Source organism: Syngnathus acus, chromosome 16 (genome assembly GCF_901709675.1).
Source record: "Syngnathus acus chromosome 16, fSynAcu1.2, whole genome shotgun sequence".
NCBI lineage: Eukaryota > Metazoa > Chordata > Actinopteri > Syngnathiformes > Syngnathidae > Syngnathus > Syngnathus acus.
In genome coordinates this window covers 9,818,278-9,836,061 of record NC_051101.1, presented here as the reverse complement: position 1 = coordinate 9,836,061, position 17,784 = coordinate 9,818,278, and the positions used below count along the sequence as shown (strand labels likewise).

General features: G+C 41.1%; 5 protein-coding genes and 1 long non-coding RNA gene across 10 annotated transcripts; 3 read left to right on the top strand and 3 right to left on the bottom strand.

Moving 5' to 3' along the window:
- Positions 1-426: 426 nt before the first annotated feature.
- Positions 427-4,304, top strand: LOC119136111 (heat shock cognate 71 kDa protein-like). Its single transcript, XM_037274343.1, has 9 exons — positions 427-593; positions 1,492-1,697; positions 1,785-1,990; positions 2,061-2,213; positions 2,288-2,843; positions 2,911-3,113; positions 3,190-3,388; positions 3,466-3,698; positions 3,796-4,304. Exons 2-9 carry the CDS (start codon positions 1,493-1,495, stop codon positions 3,973-3,975), a joined length of 1,935 nt encoding a protein of 644 aa, XP_037130238.1. The 5' UTR covers positions 427-593; position 1,492; the 3' UTR covers positions 3,976-4,304.
- Positions 4,305-4,722: 418 nt separating this feature from the next.
- Positions 4,723-6,421, top strand: LOC119136243 (chymotrypsin-like protease CTRL-1). Its single transcript, XM_037274587.1, has 7 exons — positions 4,723-4,809; positions 4,931-5,034; positions 5,104-5,183; positions 5,444-5,525; positions 5,612-5,792; positions 5,875-6,005; positions 6,114-6,421. Exons 1-7 carry the CDS (start codon positions 4,764-4,766, stop codon positions 6,273-6,275), a joined length of 786 nt encoding a protein of 261 aa, XP_037130482.1. The 5' UTR covers positions 4,723-4,763; the 3' UTR covers positions 6,276-6,421.
- A 129-nt stretch (positions 6,422-6,550) lies between these two features.
- On the bottom strand, positions 6,551-8,741 carry lin37 (lin-37 DREAM MuvB core complex component). Its single transcript, XM_037274598.1, has 9 exons — positions 8,363-8,741; positions 8,180-8,255; positions 8,056-8,106; positions 7,951-7,980; positions 7,790-7,875; positions 7,519-7,682; positions 7,316-7,450; positions 7,034-7,107; positions 6,551-6,943 (listed from the first exon to the last, which is right to left on the bottom strand). Exons 1-9 carry the CDS (start codon positions 8,394-8,396, stop codon positions 6,856-6,858), a joined length of 738 nt encoding a protein of 245 aa, XP_037130493.1. The 5' UTR covers positions 8,397-8,741; the 3' UTR covers positions 6,551-6,855.
- A 98-nt stretch (positions 8,742-8,839) lies between these two features.
- proser3 (proline and serine rich 3) lies at positions 8,840-13,218 on the top strand. 4 transcript variants are annotated; one of them, XM_037274303.1, is made up of 13 exons: positions 8,840-9,176; positions 9,399-9,495; positions 9,587-9,816; positions 10,113-10,264; positions 10,347-10,426; positions 10,581-10,666; positions 10,750-10,880; positions 10,963-11,201; positions 11,342-11,997; positions 12,063-12,228; positions 12,626-12,776; positions 12,899-12,980; positions 13,078-13,218. In XM_037274303.1, exons 1-13 carry the CDS (start codon positions 9,166-9,168, stop codon positions 13,133-13,135), a joined length of 2,139 nt encoding a protein of 712 aa, XP_037130198.1. In that variant the 5' UTR covers positions 8,840-9,165; the 3' UTR covers positions 13,136-13,218. The 4 variants fall into 4 exon arrangements, with proteins under 4 accessions (XP_037130198.1, XP_037130199.1, XP_037130197.1 ...); XM_037274304.1 differs by having other exon boundaries at positions 10,338-10,426; positions 10,963-11,180; XM_037274302.1 differs by having other exon boundaries at positions 10,338-10,426.
- A 168-nt stretch (positions 13,219-13,386) lies between these two features.
- On the bottom strand, positions 13,387-13,996 carry LOC119136318. Its single transcript, XR_005100689.1, has 3 exons — positions 13,979-13,996; positions 13,601-13,723; positions 13,387-13,523 (listed from the first exon to the last, which is right to left on the bottom strand). It is a non-coding gene; the product is annotated as an uncharacterized LOC119136318 (long non-coding RNA).
- A 1,420-nt stretch (positions 13,997-15,416) lies between these two features.
- Positions 15,417-17,386, bottom strand: psenen (presenilin enhancer, gamma-secretase subunit). Of its 2 annotated transcripts, none has more exons than XM_037274678.1 (4): positions 17,203-17,386; positions 16,598-16,677; positions 15,957-16,061; positions 15,417-15,713 (listed from the first exon to the last, which is right to left on the bottom strand). In XM_037274678.1, exons 2-4 carry the CDS (start codon positions 16,656-16,658, stop codon positions 15,574-15,576), a joined length of 306 nt encoding a protein of 101 aa, XP_037130573.1. In that variant the 5' UTR covers positions 16,659-16,677; positions 17,203-17,386; the 3' UTR covers positions 15,417-15,573. The 2 variants fall into 2 exon arrangements, with proteins under 2 accessions (XP_037130573.1, XP_037130574.1); XM_037274679.1 differs by having other exon boundaries at positions 16,598-16,778; positions 17,203-17,371.
- Positions 17,387-17,784: the final 398 nt, after the last annotated feature.

Below are 17,784 nucleotides of genomic sequence, written 5' to 3'. Positions count from 1 at the left end.
TTTTGAAAAATAAAATGTTATTGAAATTAAAAAAAAGAAGCAAAATTTCCTTATATTTAACAAAATATTTTACATAATTATATAAATATAAATAATATATAATTAATACTTATATAGAATTTTGTGGCAATTCCCAGGAATACAGTACAGTAGGCAAGATCAATCTCCCTTGCAATCTTAATTCATCTTTTCAAACCATTTCTGAATTCTAAATGTGTGGGAACAGTTTGATGATAGACATTTTGTGTTCCAGCATGAGTTCAAGAACATTTAGAAAGAACTAGAACAGATATTGTAAGACCAGAGAATCGTGGAGAAAGTCTTCCCAAAATAGAAGCTGTCATAGCAGCAAAAGGTCAGCTGTCCCAATAGTTTTGTGCTAGACCATTTAGGCAAGTCAGAAGGTTCTAGAACTTTCTGTGGGAAGTCACCTGACACCCCATAGGGCTCCCCCAGCATAGAGCTCTATATACACTGGGTGAGCACATGCACTCTTAGTCTGCCTGCCGGGTCACGGAAAGGAGCGCTGGAGAGGAAGTCGGGTCGCTAGCACAAAATAATCTCAGTTAAAGTTGAACAGCTGAAACAACAAGGTAACACCATTTGTAGCTGTGCTGCATCCAGCCTGGCTTCATAGTTTGTCTCGCTTCATTGCTGCATTGAAAAGCTTAAATGCCACGTGTGAAAGCTTTTGTTTTTTTTGGGTTGTTTTTCTTTTATAAACTTCCATCATGCTTGCATGGACTATTGACTGCTGGCTGGAAAATAATCAATAATAGGCAGTTTGGGTCTATGTAGGTTAGTCCACTCAATCAGCTATAAGATTATGTCAAATACAATAGTTCATAATTAATTATTTTTGTGATGATACATATGGAAATTTGTGGATGGAAAAGCAATTAGGCAGTGTCAGCTTTTTTTTTTTTGGTGTTACACAACAGGATAACAAGTGAAAATTCATTAGAACACACTTAGGGCAAACAAGTTCTGGGAACAAATTTTGCAAATAAAAAATAAATAAATTATCAGCCTCATTAAGTTGCTAAAAGCATGGCCCATAAAGCGAGCATGTACAGAATATAATAACATTAAATATTTTAATAAATTCAGCTTAAATTTGCCTTGTAAATGATCTTTGCTATCAATGTTGGATTTTTAAAAAAATGTTTTTAACCCAGACCATTCATTCATTTCTATGTCGATCTTAATTTAGTAACAGCAAGACATTTAGAACCAGCCGTTGTAAAACACACACATGCACACATCCAACGACCACTGCTCTGGGATCACTGATAGTATCATTTGATAGTGTCATGTCGTATATGAAGGAGGAGTGGCAAGTATAAATGCAGGCAGGGAAGGGAAAGTCAATATCAACTGACTAATCCCAAAATCGGCGTCAACGAAAAGCCAGCACAATTATATTCACAAAAGCAAAATTCATATTCAGAACTAGAAATACTTATCTGCAGCTTGCTTTGCTTTATTCAGGATGTCTAAAGGACCAGCAGTAGGAATTGACCTTGGCACCACATATTCCTGTGTGGGCATCTTCCAACATGGCAAAGTGGAAATCATTGCCAATGACCAAGGAAACAGGACCACACCCAGTTATGTGGCCTTTACAGATACCGAGAGACTGATTGGAGATGCGGCTAAGAACCAAGTGGCCATGAATCCATCTAACACGGTGTTTGGTAAAGACCACCCCGCGGTATTGATTTAACATTCTCTTGAGTCAATTGAGAAGAATTGATTGGTGTCTTCACTCGGTTCGTCTGCAGATGCGAAGCGTTTGATCGGTCGTAAGTTTGACGACACCGTGGTCCAGGCTGATATGAAGCACTGGCCCTTCAAGGTTGTGAATGAGTCAAGCAAACCCAAGGTGGAAGTTGAGTACAAGGGTGAGGTCAAGACTTTCTACCCCGAGGAGATTTCCTCAATGGTCCTCACCAAGATGAAGGAAATCTCTGAAGCCTATCTTGGCAAGGTAGGAACACATTTACCGGAAGACGGCTTTATAATACCAATCTTTCTAAGATTTTTTTTTTTTCTTCTAGTCTGTGACCAATGCAGTCATCACCGTTCCTGCCTACTTCAATGACTCCCAGCGTCAAGCCACCAAAGATGCTGGAGCCATTTCAGGGCTTAATGTGCTTCGTATTATCAATGAACCCACAGCGGCAGCCATTGCCTATGGCTTGGACAAAAAGGTAAACATCCCAGAAAATCCAAACAAATCCGAACACCCAGTTCAGCCAATTTTGATGGTCAATTTATATTTCAGGTTGGAAGTGAGCGCAATGTTCTCATCTTTGACCTTGGAGGAGGCACTTTTGATGTGTCCATTCTTACCATTGAGGATGGCATCTTTGAGGTCAAGTCCACCGCGGGTGACACTCACTTGGGCGGTGAAGACTTTGACAATAGAATGGTGAATCATTTCATTGGCGAGTTCAAACGCAAGTTCAAAAAGGAAATCAACACCAACAAACGTGCCGTGCGTCGCCTACGCACCGCTTGCGAGCGTGCCAAGCGTACCCTCTCCAGCAGCACCCAGGCCAGCATTGAGATCGACTCGCTCTACGAAGGAACCGACTTCTACACTTCCATCACCAGAGCCCGTTTTGAGGAACTCAATGCTGACCTGTTCCGTGGAACCCTAGAGCCCGTGGAGAAGGCCCTCAGGGACGCAAAGATGGACAAGTCCCAGATCCACGACATTGTCCTGGTGGGTGGCTCCACTCGTATCCCCAAGATCCAAAAGCTTCTGCAGGACTTCTTCAACGGCCGGGAACTCAATAAGAGCATTAACCCCGATGAGGCGGTGGCCTATGGAGCTGGTAAACACCTCTACTACAAATATACTTGAATTTTTTGAAACGTGTTGAATATGCAAACTCTCTCCAGCTGTGCAGGCCGCCATCTTGGCCGGTGATAAGTCTGAGAACGTACAGGATCTGCTCCTGCTGGATGTCACCCCCCTGTCGCTGGGAATCGAGACCGCTGGAGGAGTAATGACTGTGCTTATCAAAAGGAACACCACCATTCCCACAAAGCAAACACAGACCTTTACCACTTATTCTGACAACCAACCTGGCGTGCTCATTCAGGTAGCACCATCCCCATGTTTCAAATTTACCGCTCTTCTGGGATATCACCAAATTAACAATCGGCATTTTATTTTAGGTTTTTGAAGGTGAGCGAGCCATGACCAAGGATAATAATATCTTGGGCAAGTTCGAGCTTACAGGTATTCCGCCTGCTCCCAGGGGGGTCCCCCAGATTGAGGTGACCTTTGACATCGATGCCAATGGCATTCTTAATGTGTCTGCCGTTGACAAAAGCACCGGAAAAGAAAACAAGATCACCATCACCAATGACAAAGGTGCATTGACTCCTCCTTAGCCTGAGACCTAAAAGTACACCATGTGTCAAACTTATCGAGGTTTCGTGTCACCGTAGGGCGACTGAGCAAGGAAGACATCGAACGAATGGTGCAGGAGGCCGAGCAGTTCAAGAGTGAAGACGAGGCCCAGAGGGAAAAAGTCACAGCTAAGAACGCCCTCGAGTCTCTGGCCTTCAACTTGAAGAACACTGTGGAAGATGAGAAGCTCCAGGACAAGATCAGCCCAGACGACAAAAAGGCTATCATCGACAAATGCAACGAGGTCATTTCCTGGCTGGACAGGAACCAGGTAAAGATGAGTCAGAAAAGTCCAAAAAGTCCGTATTGCTCTTCCCTTACAAACAAGCTACTGAATGTTTTCTCTCATTTTGTCTGTTGTTCTTTAGACGGCAGAGAAAGAGGAGTATGAGCACCAGCAGAAGGAACTAGAGAAACTTTGCAACCCCATCATGTCCAAGCTTTACCAAGGAGGCATGCCAGGAGGAATGCCTGGTGGGATGCCTGGTGGCTTCCCTGGTGGAGCTGAAGGAAGCTCCTCTGGCCCAACTATTGAGGAGGTTGACTAAACAACCTGCTTTTGAAGTGCTGAATTTTCATATCCTGACATTATAGTCTTAAGGCTTTTCTCTGAATACTCACCAAATTAAAAAAACGTCAAAAGAAAACAATACTTTCAAATTGTGCATTTCTTTAATGTTTTTATCAACAAAAAAAAATGGAATGCTTTCCGAATATACGGCATATTTTTTAAGCTAAAATTCCGAGTTATATTCAGTCACGTATCAGGTAAATCCAAGCTAAAATGTTGTCTAAATTTCGATTGACATAAAACAAGTCAACAAATATTTCCTGTCTTAATTAATACTACTTAAATAAAGATTGAGATGGCAATGTCTGTGCTTCTTTTTTCTTATATCTAAAGCTTCACACTCATACAAAATACAAATGGTGATTGGATGGAGCTTAAATAAACATCCAAATTTTCCAGATCACATGATTTGTTTTTCCTTGTGGAAACCAACACACTAACCAGGCACAACACCTGCACAAGCAAACATGACTACAGAGGCGCTATTAACAATTGTGTACCACAGCTCACACGTAGGCTTCACATAAATCTGAATCATAAAAGTGGCATAGAAAATCGATAGATTTTTTTTTTAATGCGGTTTATGTGAAATACCAATCAAATTTGTTGACACTTTTGATTTCATTCCAAGTGCTTATCTGCAGTTGTTCAGTTCCCAGACTTATCACACCTGAAGCTCATGGTCAGCGTAGGACATGCTCTTATAAAAGCAAGTGTGCAACACGTCAGAAACTCACGGACGTGATTCACAGCCCGGACAAAGCCATGTTGTTGTTCATCACTTGTTTTGCACTTGTTGCTTCGGCACTGGGTGAGTCACATGCACTGAGTTACGGGACACTGGTTGTGCACATTTATAAAACCCACATTTTTTTTAATTTTAGATTTTGTAATATCGTTGTGTATATGCTAATATTGTGATTGGTTCTCAGGATGTGGGAGGCCCTCAATCACTCCCCAAGTCAGCGGCAACAACAAGATTGTAAACGGAGAGAATGCTGTGCCTGGGTCCTGGCCTTGGCAGGTTTCACTTCAGGTAACCTCACCAATCATGCTAGGGTCACAAAGATGGAAAAGCTAAATGTACACAATCGCACTTTCCTAGGATGGCAGGGGATTCCATTTCTGCGGCGGCTCTCTGATTAACCAGAACTGGGTGGTTACCGCAGCTCATTGCCGTGTGTCGTAAGTACCTCCCCAATTGGTTATTATTTCATCGACTACAGTTAATTTGTCATTGCAGTAAGACAAAAAAAAAAGAACAAACAAAAAACAAAGCAACTAAAGGGCACTTGCCATTGCACTTTTAAGAATTTATTTTTCTACCTCTGATTGTGACTCGTCTCGATTTAATTTTACACTTAGATGCCAGTTTGATTTGCACATACGTATTTTTAATAATAAAGATAATGGGGATTATATCTAGAATTCTGAAATCTGTGCAGTCCCAGAAGCCACCGTGTGATCCTAGGTGAGCATGATCGTCAATCCAACCAAGAGCAACTTCAAGTCAAGACCATCTCCAGGGTAAGTGGCGCCGACATATTATGTAAATGTACAATTCACTTAAGTTCTCGTGCTACAAAGATGCTGACTTTGTCGTTTCCACACAGGCTATCTCGCATCCCTATTACAACTCACAGAACTTCAACAATGACATCACCCTTCTGAAGCTGTCCTCCCCAGTTCAGATAACCAGGACTGTAGCTCCTGTATGCCTGGCCAGCTCCAGCACCAACGTCCCCTCCGGAACCAAATGTGTCACCACTGGATGGGGCAGGACCGGCCAAACCTGTTAGTCGCAAACACACGTCAAATAAGTTCGGCGCTGTTGAAGCCGAGATGAAAAGCGTGTCGTTATGTTTTGTGTTCACAGCGAGCCCTCGTTACCTGCAGCAGACTTCCTTGCCCATGCTCACCCCGACTCAGTGCAAGCAGTACTGGGGTTACAATAGAATCACCGACGCTATGGTCTGTGCTGGTGCTTCTGGAGTCTCCTCCTGCCAGGTAAAAACACAACAACAAAACACAGCCGAATGAGGACAAGCGCTGTAGATAATGGACCAAAGAGAACCAACCTATTTTTTGGGAACACTAAATTTGTGTTTTTCTTAGGGTGATTCTGGTGGTCCCCTGGTGTGCCAGAGCGGTGGAGCTTGGACCCTTGTGGGTATCGTGTCCTGGGGCACCTCCAACTGCAACGTGCGTACCCCTGCCGTGTACGCCCGCGTGTCCTACCTGCGCAGCTGGATTGACAGGACCATCGCCTCCAACTAAGTTGCAAACCAAATTTATGCCGATATGAACCCGTCCACTTGTCATCTTAGTGGTCACCTGTGATCTACTATTTTGATAAAACTGAAATACGAGCAGAAACTTTCTGTCCATCTAATTTGTGCACAAATTAAAAAGTTCAACTTTCACATGGGTCTTGATTTCCTGTCTTTTTGTGAAGTAACATACAAAGCTTATGTGGGTTATGCAGTATATTTTTACTCAATTGCATTTGACATTTGGAGGAATCAAGTAGATCCCCTCAATTTGTGCTCTTCTGATTTAACGTTAGGTCTGTAATCAAATTGTTTATTTAGATACCCTCACATTTATCAAGCTCGCCAGCATGGGTGTAAATGTTATTTTGGATATTATCCTATCTGTGAATGAGTATGACAGTCACAGTGACAATAAATTACACTCCAGAAGTATTAGAGTAGTGAGCCTATATCCTTTACTCTTGCCATAAATGTTTGATTTTGACATTAAAAAAAAAAAGAAATTAGTATGGTAAAACAAAAGCTTGGGAGAGGGGCCAGTGTTGAATTTTTGAGCCAACAAACAGTCCTTGTTGAGTTGTCAGTTAGTGATCAAAGAAGTCTTTCATTTCCTTCAGGATTTTAATGCTCTCGCTGTAGCGCAATTGATTCTTGTTTGAACATTCCTTCCATCTGGGGGGGTAAAAAAAAAAAATAATTAGAATCAAATTTTGATCATGTTAAAAATTCGCTGTGACAAGAAAAACTTTGTGAACCGCATACTTTTGTCTGATCTTTTTCCATCGCTCCATGTGGTCACCTATGAAGGAAGCTGATGCAGGCAGAGAATCTGTTAACTGCAAAGGAAGAAAACAATATTAGTGCGCTAGTCCTGCCAGTCCTCAAGTTATATAAATTATTTTTTATGTAATGGACGTATCCCAATGTTATTTATTTCCACAAAATATGCATTTGTGTTTTTCATATTTGAGAGCGTCAGTTTTTTATTTGACTATTACATTCCAAAAACCCGACGGATGTAATTAACAACATTATGTAGAGAACCTTGGTGGTGACTGTGGGCTTTTCAGTTGGTGGGATCCTGAGGTTGACTGGTTCACCAGAGGGGCTGATGGGAGATGCAGTCGGAGGAGGTAGTCTGTATACAATTTGCTCTTTGCCATTGATCATGTCTGTGACCTGCAAATGGAAATTCAATTGAGTTGTTTTATTTTAGCCTAATGCTGATTTTAATAAGTGGCCCTTACCTCTTCCTCTATCATGACTTGTGGAGATCTTGGAGATCCTTCACCGGGCTCTCGGACGGATGGGTTATTTCTCATCCATGCACGACAAATAGGATAGAGGGGAGTGCTGGCATTGAACTGAGCCAGATCCACACTTCGGTCAAACAACTTAATAATGTAAGCATCTAGAAAACAGATACAGTGAGAACAATTTAAGACAAGCAACCACAATACAGTCCAACAGAACACTGAAGGCAAATATTAGTTTGACATTTAATTTTTAAGGAGTTACTTTGTCTGTGGGTATTGCTCTCTGTTATGCTTTCATCCAACTCTTTTCGCTTTTTGCGACGATGCTGTGGAAATCTTGCAGATGGCCTATAAATCAAAATAATTAGTCATATGTTGTCATTTTCCATGCAGTGTTTTCTGCTCAAATTTAAAGCTATTTACCGTTTTCCAGTAGACAATGGTGACAAATCCCTATGAAACAGGGTAAATTATAATTAAAGCGCTGACATCGACACTGACAAAATGAATTGACTACGTTGTACTTACTTGTTCATAGAGTCAACCGACATTTTCCCAGCCTCACTCTCGTTTTGCTCCCTGCTCAAAATACAGTTGCAATAATTACGATGGTCAGTTAATCGGTCAATTTAAAATCAAATAAAATACTAACCTTTCATTTTCACTCTTCTCCACCAGACCCTTTAAAATAGAATCCAGTCTGTTGCGTGCTGCGGCCCCCTCCACATCTACTGAAAGAATGGATTATTTATTTGATATAAATCCACCTAAAACGTGCAGACGTGACATACAATACACAGTTCGGGGTAATGAAAAAAAAAAACATACAACTTACCTGGCCTTTCGATTTTGATCTTGACGTGATGCATTGTATGCTGGTGGCAGCAGTGACCTTTAAATATTGAACACGGGATTATGAAGTTATCTCTCAGGTCGAGGAGAGTTTATGTTGTTTTAGTTTTCAAACAGTTAGCAAGTCTTCACATTAGCCTCCATCGACAACTGTGGTTTGCTAATAATAACTAATAGCTATCACCACAGAAACAAATAAGGCAAAAACCTCTCCCCGATTCCGTAAATTACGTTCAGTTGTGAATTAAATTACTAGTCATATTTAGCATGTGAACGTGTAGCGTCCATAATAGAAGATAAGGTTAGCATTATAGCTTAGCCTACAAACAGACTTTCCTCTTCCGCGCTCTGTCTTTTTCCTATTTGCCGATTGGTGTTTTGAAATCAAAAACCTTAACGGTGATTGGTCAATGCTTATGTTTGTCATTACAAGACCCGCGCGTATTGGTTGATCGTCTTGAAGTGAATTAAACAACAACCACAGGTTCTTCTCTTTCGCTAGTTGACCAAAAGATAACAATGCCATTTTAGTGTAAAGTTAGACTTAATGGGTAAAATTATTTTCTAAAGAGTACAACTCGAAGATTAGTTTGTGGTCTGGAAACATTTGAAGGAATGGAAATCGTTTTTTGCGTACTTTTGCGTAATCTGTTTGAAAGTACTGTAAAACCATTCATTGTAATTTAGGATCACGAGTGTGATATTCTTAAACAACCTTAATCTACTCTTAAACGTCCTTCTCTGTGCGTATTTGTTGTCTGGAGTTACTTGACAACATCAGCTTTCATGAAATCCAGGTAAGATCACCGTTTTATGTCCAAAACTAGTTATTGTGTGACCTGCCGTTAGTGCCTTGCTCATGGGCTCCTTGGCAGTAATCAGGAAGCAAAATAGCATTTTTCCAACAACTACTTCCAACTTTGGGCTTTGGCACTTGAGTTACACTTTGAACCTCATTGCAGAGAATTTATTGTGTGTTGCGTTTCCTCTTATATGATTATAATTATTTTTTAAAATAGAAATTCTGCGACAAAGCATAATGCATTGGAACCCATGGGGAAGCCAGGCCTCAGCCAATCTCACACCAAGGATTTGTCAAACAAAAGGAACAAACAGGTATAATTGACACTAAACTAATTGTATTAACATTTTTGATGTTAAAACACTTATTTAGTTACCTTTTAAAACCATATCTTCTTCTTTGTAGAGTTTGATTCCTGTACGGTCACACCAGCAAGAACATCCAAAATCGCACACAAGTGACAAAAATGAGAGTGACAAATACGGAACATCTTTCTTGGCACATTCTGGACCTTCTATTGACTATGATTATTCTCCTACCTTATCCGACATGGAAAGACCTTCACTGTCTTCAAGAGTTCCAAAATCCACTGTTTCCTCCCAGCCAGAAGTTCACCAGGATTCAGTAGTGTCAAAGTATGATTACGATTTAAAAGCCAATCAAAATCATGTTACTTGTGTTGTGTATTTTCTTTTTGTTGCTTTGATGAATTGTCTCTAGCCACAGTTTTTGGCAGACGGTCATGGAATAAAGACGTATTCCTCCCTTCTGCCACAAGATCAAAATGTTATTCCTGCCCATGTTTTTTTTTCTATTGCAAGATGCCAGCAAGTTTGGGGTCAGCCAATCTGCCCGCCAATTTCTTTAACAAATATTGCAGTGTAAAATATGAAAATATAGCATAATTATGTAAAATGACCTGCTATCACAGGTACATTGATCGTTTTCGCTATGGACAACCGCTGAGCCGAGAGGAGCGCCAGTTGGAGTCCTCTGAATTTGAAGAGGAGAGGGTGCCTTTGTGGTGGATGTCTTCCTCCGATTCACCTCCTACTTCCACACCAACTAAACCTGCACACAAAGGTACATTTAGTAAGCATTTTTGATCGAATATTTCCTAAATGTCAAATGATCAACTTTTTTTTTTTTCTGCCAGATCCTAAAGATGACCACAGTCCAGCAAGACATCCACTTGATGACTCAAATTATTTACCATGGAAAGGAGACGACAACACGAATGCATACGTAAGTTCACTGAGGGACGAACAACGACGTAACCTTTTTTGAGATGATGAATTGAATCTTTTTGTTCGCTGCAAGCTATAACCAGTCAGTAAACATTGTGATGTTATTACAAAAATGTCTCACTACTTTCCTTGTCTTTCCTTTTTAATGCAAGATTCCGTCAGACACGTCTCAGAGTGTCTTTGAGGACACAGAGATTCTTCAACTTCAAGAACGAGCCAGCAGACTTCTACAGATAGGGTTTGCAGTGCAGCTAATTCCTAACAGTTATATTGCATCAAGTCATTCCTTATCTTGGATGGACATTTTGTCTTTTCGAACAGTGAGAGTATTCTCAGCAGTGGATCAATTGCTGTCAGTTCAGCAGGCTTGGGATCGTCAGATGGCTCTTCTCCGGTCAATATAAACGAGGCGGTGCAAAAAGCTGTCATTAACGCTTCAATAAAATCTACAGGTAGTAAGGCACAAGTTGTATAGGTTTATCAAATTCTATTTATTTAGTGTAAACTTGTCTTGGTGTTTTGCGGTCTTTGCAGCAATGGCTAGGTCGGACTCAACTTTAGCTGTGCCCCTCCAGAAATATACTGTCACTTCATTACGGGGACCCCCCACACGCCCGGAAGAGGACATCCTCTCCCAGTGGCGTTTGAGAAGAAAAATGGAGCAGGCCAGTGAACGATGTCTGTCCCAGCAAAACTCCAGACTTTGTACCCCCACGTTTAGCGGTCCGGACCCCACTCTCCACTATTCCCCAGTAAATAAACACTCTTACACGGTAGGAGTCACAATTGCAACGTACACAAACTTTGTTAAATGGGAAGGTTGTGTCAGTTGACACACTTTTATACTGGTTGTACTGGATCTGATGTAAATGTATTTTAAAAGTCACTTGGCTTTTGTTTGTGTCACCCACAGCAACAGCCAAGTGTTTATTACCCTGACCCCTCCCACGGAGCTTTTCCTGATCCCAAAGAAGGCCATGGGCATCATCCCTCAACTTCCGCCCCCCTTACCGGTGCTGTCTCAGATACAGTCGTCTCCCAACCACAGTCTCTTGCGCATGTTCCTGCGCACATGCATCATCTTTGTGATATACTTCCCTGTCCCACACCTCATGCTAGCACGCTCCAAGGAAATCCACATAAATCGGAAAAGACCTCAAGGAAAGACACCAAACTCTCTGAAGTTAGTTACATGGATGAGCCTCCTCATAGACACATTCCCTCACCACCTCCTACTCCTTCAAGACATGCAGATGTACGTTGTCCCTTTAGACATACAGATGGAGGTCATCATTCTGTTCCCAGAGTAAGTAGCAGTCCATCAAGACCTTTAGAAGGAGGCTCTCCTTCCAGATTTACAGAAGTGGGTGATTTGTTGAAACCTAAGAAAGATAGCAGTCCTTGTAGACACATGGAAGAAGGGCGTCAGTCTAGACCTGGAAGAGGAGGTCATCATGAGAACCCCAGAATGACGAACGAGACGGCTAAAATGGAAAATGCCCAGGTAAAGCCGGGGGTAGAGAGTGAGAAGACTGGGAGGACTGTCAAAAAGCCAAAGAAATCAACAAGGTAGAACACAAAGATGATGTTGAAGGTTCTCTTCTATGTTTGAATTGCATTTGAATTTCCTGCAGGTGTACCGAATGTAGTGAGCATGCTAATGGGCCTAGCGCCACAAGCTCCACACATCAGAAGCTCCCAAAAAAGAGCAAGACACGGGCAGATCCACAACAACAGGAGAGACGCAAAGACACAGGCAGTCGTGCGCCACCATCTCCTGTCCATCATGCCTTAGGACAGGTTAGCAGTGAATTCCCTGATTACCACACGAATATTGACTGATATTAGCCAATTAATGTTAAATCAAACAATGATTTTATTAGAAAAATATACAGCTGACTGGTTCCTGTTGTGAAATTTGAGATGGTCAGTTCAAGCACGTAGTAAACAGTTGAACTGCGCTAACTGCGCTAGCCTGGCTAAACAGAATCTATGAACTTTATTTTAGTGTGTAAGCTTGCAGGAGTCTGAATATTGTGGACAGAATTTTCCGTGTCCATGTCATGATGAGTGAGCGGTTGTGCCAACAAATGAACACACACCACTGAAATTCTAATCATCTTGATCGCGATAACTATACTATACCATTGTGTTGCATTTGACTTAACCAGGAATATGTTTGACTGGTATCTGGCAGGTCGTTTCAGAGGTCCTGTTCCCACCGGAGGATTCTTTGCCACAAGATGCAGCTGTCTCATCTCCTCCTGCTCCTCCACAATCCTCACTTCCTCCTTGCAACGCGCACACCTCACTGGAGGTCATGTCCCAGCTGCTGCAAGAGGCTGAAGGTGAGCCAAGGCGGCGACACTGGGCACTTAACCTTTACGCTCACTCTTAATTGCGAGCGCTGTATTCTGACACATGTACAGCTGTCACTCCTCCACATTCCTAAATATACACTTAATGTCAGATTCTGATGAGAAAGAATTTGAAGATGACCCTTTACTACGTGTCCTTCGCACGCAGAGAAAGTGCGTTAAGGAGCAAATCAGGTAAAATATATGATATATTTCATCATCTGAAAATGCCTAACTTAAGATCCATTAGGTCATTTCTCTTACTTTTCAATATCTGTTCTATTCCTTCCAGTCAAGTGGACTTAATGTTGCACAAATTCCTGGATAAGCAAGAAGATACCTCAACTTGATGCGGTAACTTGTGACATTTTTAATTTATTGACATTTATACGGAAGAAATACAATACAATAAAATTCTCATTATCACAACATGGTTGCTTAAAATGGAAATGGCTTTTTTAATTGTGGACCCAATATTTACAAAGTGTGCATTCTTGAAACATTATATCATGTGCAATACCATTATTTACAAATCTCAAACATTAGGCCATTTTTGAAGGATAAGAAATGACGGTCTTTATGAGAAGGGCTGAGACGTGGACATCTCTGTTTGCAGCATGGGTGCAGATATAATAAGGACACCATCTGGGGAAACTGCCGATTCCAAAGCCATGGTGTCCACTCCCTTTGGAATTCGATAGCGACGGTTAAACTGTCGCGTTGTCATCCCCGGGCTATCTTTCTAAAAGAACAGAGTAAGAGAATAATCTCAGTGACACTTTTCATTGTTTATCATATTGTTACACATCACCAACCTTTTTTTCTTCATGCTTTCCTTGAACCTCTACAAATTCTCCAATCACTTTGACCAGGAGATCCTTGGGGTTAAAATGTCGGACATCCACTTGAATTGTAAATCCACTATCGTCAAAAGTTGCCTGCCAACATCATTTGCAAGATTTAAATGAATCCAGTGAAATAATATCAATCATTTATATAAAATAGTTTATCCAGTTGATACAATCAATTTTCAATTCCTTTTTATAGCACGAATGTTTAAATATTGATTTCTACACTTGTCATTTCGAGATTGACTCTCCACTTTAAGTGATTATCTTTAAAGCCTACACAAAATTAGATGGATTGTCCTGTCCAACTATGTTAAACCAAATTAAGTAAGTAAACAAATTCACCTCTGAAGCACTGGTACTCGTATCCATCTCCGGAATTAGCAGTCGGGGTGTCCAGCTATATTTTCCGGCAGTCCCGTTGACAGGAGGAAAAAGTGGAGGTAAAACTTTCTCCCACTGGATGCCACTAACTGGGAGTGTGGGTGGTAGAATAAAATCCATGTTGGCTCTGAGGAGACAAAAATGAAAACATTAAAAAGACAGTTATGGCAGCAGAATATCAGAACCCAAGTCGTCTGGTGGCCACAACCTACCTTTCTCTTCAGTGGAGTTAGTTGGAGTATCAAGTTTTCCTTGCGCTCCGTGGGATTTTGAGTGGCTGTGTGACTCCGGGCTGCTGAGTTATATACTGGCGTTGCATAATGAGTCGGGAGTTCATAGGGAGACCTTGCTTCTGTTATGTCCTCAGCATGTGTACCCTTGGGATCCTGTTTGTTTTGGGACTGAAACGCAGCTGTCATAGGCTTCTTAGTGGGATCATTCTAGATTGTATCCAACTGTTTGGGAAGGGGGGGGGGGGGGGTTAATTGCACTGTTGTCATGAACTAACTATCATCATTAAGTCATTAGACCGAACGTGCGTTAAATTTCGGTTTTCACGGGTGGATTTATCTAAAAATAAGTTTAAAAGCGATGGTGGACCAATAAGCTAGAGAGAGTGACAGATGGCAGGCGTTCTTCAAACACATGCCACTGCACGTGGGATTGCCTGCCACTAAGTTTGCCCATCAATTAAGTCAATGTACAAAGCTAAAAAAATTCCTCTTTGATTAGCAAGAATCCCACTTTATTATCTTTACTTAAAATTGGCTTACCGAGTTTAAATGAACGTATGAGGCTGACATTTTGGACTAGGCATTATTGGTAACGGATGTTGATGGATGGAGAAGTTGTCTTCAATTCTGTCCATTAATAATTTTCAATCGTGAATGCTAAGAAGATGTCATTCATTCCTCAATGACTTTGCACTCTTTGTTTATTCTGACCAGCATGACAGAAAGGATGCTCTGGATTTTATTGAAACACAAGGCATCCATAAAAGGACCTCATTCATCGGCTTTAAATGCCAAAGCGTGTCTCTCTCCTTTTAAAAAGGAGACAATGTTCTGCTAGTCACATTGCAGTGATACAGTATCCTGTAAAGTGGAACATGTCACCTAGGTTTTGACTGGACTGTCTAAATATGGAACTGACTATGTTATGACTCATAATGGAGAAGTGAGGGCACATTTTTTAGGGGATTAAAGGTATTGGGTTTCACAACAGGCGCCAATAATTGTCCAGACTTTAGGGGACCTCTACTGCACTTCAGATTGTGTGACCACAACATAGCTCACAGATGAGTCAAAGAGCGTGACTGTGCTCATATAGTATTATTATACTGCACTGCTTTATGCTGACATCTGTCACGGTTTCAATTAGGAATGTCAAACACACAGGACATGGTTGTCATTTTTATTTGCCATTTAGACAAGAGTAAAACAGTGTTCATCCATTAACAAATTACCCAGCATGCCCATCCAGGTGCTAGTACAAACTAATACAGTCCATGATTTATTTTCAAAAAACATTTAGCCAAAATACAATACAAAAAGGATTTAAGGAATGCCGAGTGGGATTGTGAAGGAGATTTGGTCCCCCACCTCCCCCCACTGGGCTCTGTAGTGCTGGTAAATAGTGATCCAAGTAGTGAGTACTACAAGCCAACACAGGAACCCCAGTGCTGAGCGCTTCACATCTGCACAAATGTTAGAACAGACACAAAAGAAATATTGTCAGTGGACATGAGAAAAATAAAAACTATTCGAGAGCAATTCTTAAAAGGCACGTTATTGCGAAACAAATCCAACTATTTTATGTGTATTTAATACAACTCAATAGTTTAGCCATTAAGTTTGACACTTTACTATAACAGATTTCAACAATTATAATGAAATACAGTCATATTTAGTGTTGTTTAAAAAATACTTGGCACACTCACATGCTTTTATCTGCAGTTGTTCAGTGTAGGATGGTTTTACAAAAGCTTCTCGGAAAAACCACACAACGTTGACGAGCCAAAGGAACGGGAGAAAGGCAAATCCACCTGAGGCAAAACAAAAAAGTATAAATGATACCAAAGCATTTGTTTCCATGTTTGGATGGTCTTTCAAACACCTGAGGAACATAATTTACTCGGCTGACACTTTAAACAGTTTGGTGACCTTCCATAACTGGCTGACACACAGCCATTTGGACCATGGCTGAGATTCCGATCCCTCTCCTCTTCTCCGAGCCCTTCAGCCCACAAGGTAGCTATTATTAATAACATGAACAAGGCTTGATGACAAATGTATTTGCCTCGACCAGGTCATGAACATTTTATTTGACTCAAAATTGTCATCAACTGAAATTGATACACTTGGCCGACCTGCTCAATGTCTGTTTCGCAGCACACCAGTAATTTCTTTCTTTGTTTTGCTTTTCTCCTCTACAGACCACTTTTTCTTGGCAGTTTCACAGGTAACACCCAAAGCAAAAACAAGCATGTTTAAGCAATCAACATTTAGATCTCCCCTTCTGCGTCGCAGGGACATCAACACAGCGACGTTTCATTTCGATATGAATGTCATTTGCTCTCACCTAGATAATATTTTCTGCAAAGTCCAAGTTTCTCCTCATTTGGCAGTCTTTCCAGATTCATCGTGGCTGTGTGGCTTCTCCTGTGACAAAGATAGGGGGGGGAGGGAGTGATGAGATGAATTGTTGGCCTCAAGGCTGGTGATATGTTCCACTGTTACTCCAATAGTCTGTGGTGAAGTCACTGTCCGTAATCACACACATCCAACAATGATTTGTTGTCCATCAAATGGTTTCAGTCACTTTTATATATCAGGTAGTGTATAATAAATAAAAACAACATGCATCGGCAGGATAAAATATTAACCTCTATTAAATAAATGAGCATTTCACAATTATGGATTTATCATGTGAATTAGTGTCACATAAAATCACTGTTTTCATTAACATTCAAGAAACACTTAAGGTGGTCAGTGCAAATATTCATTAATCCTCCTTTTAAAAAATGAATGTCTCATCGTGAATTCATTATATTTTAAGACGGACAGCAAATGACAATTTAAGATTACATAGTTATCAAATTTGACAAAATGGCTCCTACAACTCGGATCTTAGGTTAGCATCATAACGTCATTAGAACTGCACGGCACGACAAACAATAAACCCACCGGAGGATGCAATTCTATGTAAAATAGTCTGCAGGACTACCGGGAAACAGGTCTGGGTGATTCTCGTCTTAAATTTGCTGGAAAGATTGTTTTACTCTTGTTGTAAAGTAGCTCTTTAACCCGTGACACTTGCTTCCGTACTGAATTCTGGGCTCGCGATAGTTGCGTCACTTCCTCTCTCAACTCTCTGAGACATTAGCTGCTTCTGCTCTCTGCTGGACAATATCTGCTACTGCAGGAGAAACAAGCGTTGACTTGGGTTACATCGGTACATAGACATTTTGTTCAATATGTCGATTTATGTTAGGATGGAATTTAGTGGGGGCGCGTCGTTGACTGTGTGTAGATTTTGTTTGCTTTAGCGGACTACATAAAAATATGTAGTGGGTCGCATTTGCGTCTGGGCCTCAAATCTGACACCTGTTGCCTGCATGGTCAGTGTTCAGAATTCCATTTAGTGATTTATTACTTGGAATGTTGTGTAAATCAACCCCAGTCTGATATTGTTAAGTGTATTTGGTTAGTATTTAATTGATTGGCTGCGTTTGGCGTATTAGTTCACAGCAATCGCCACCAGATGTC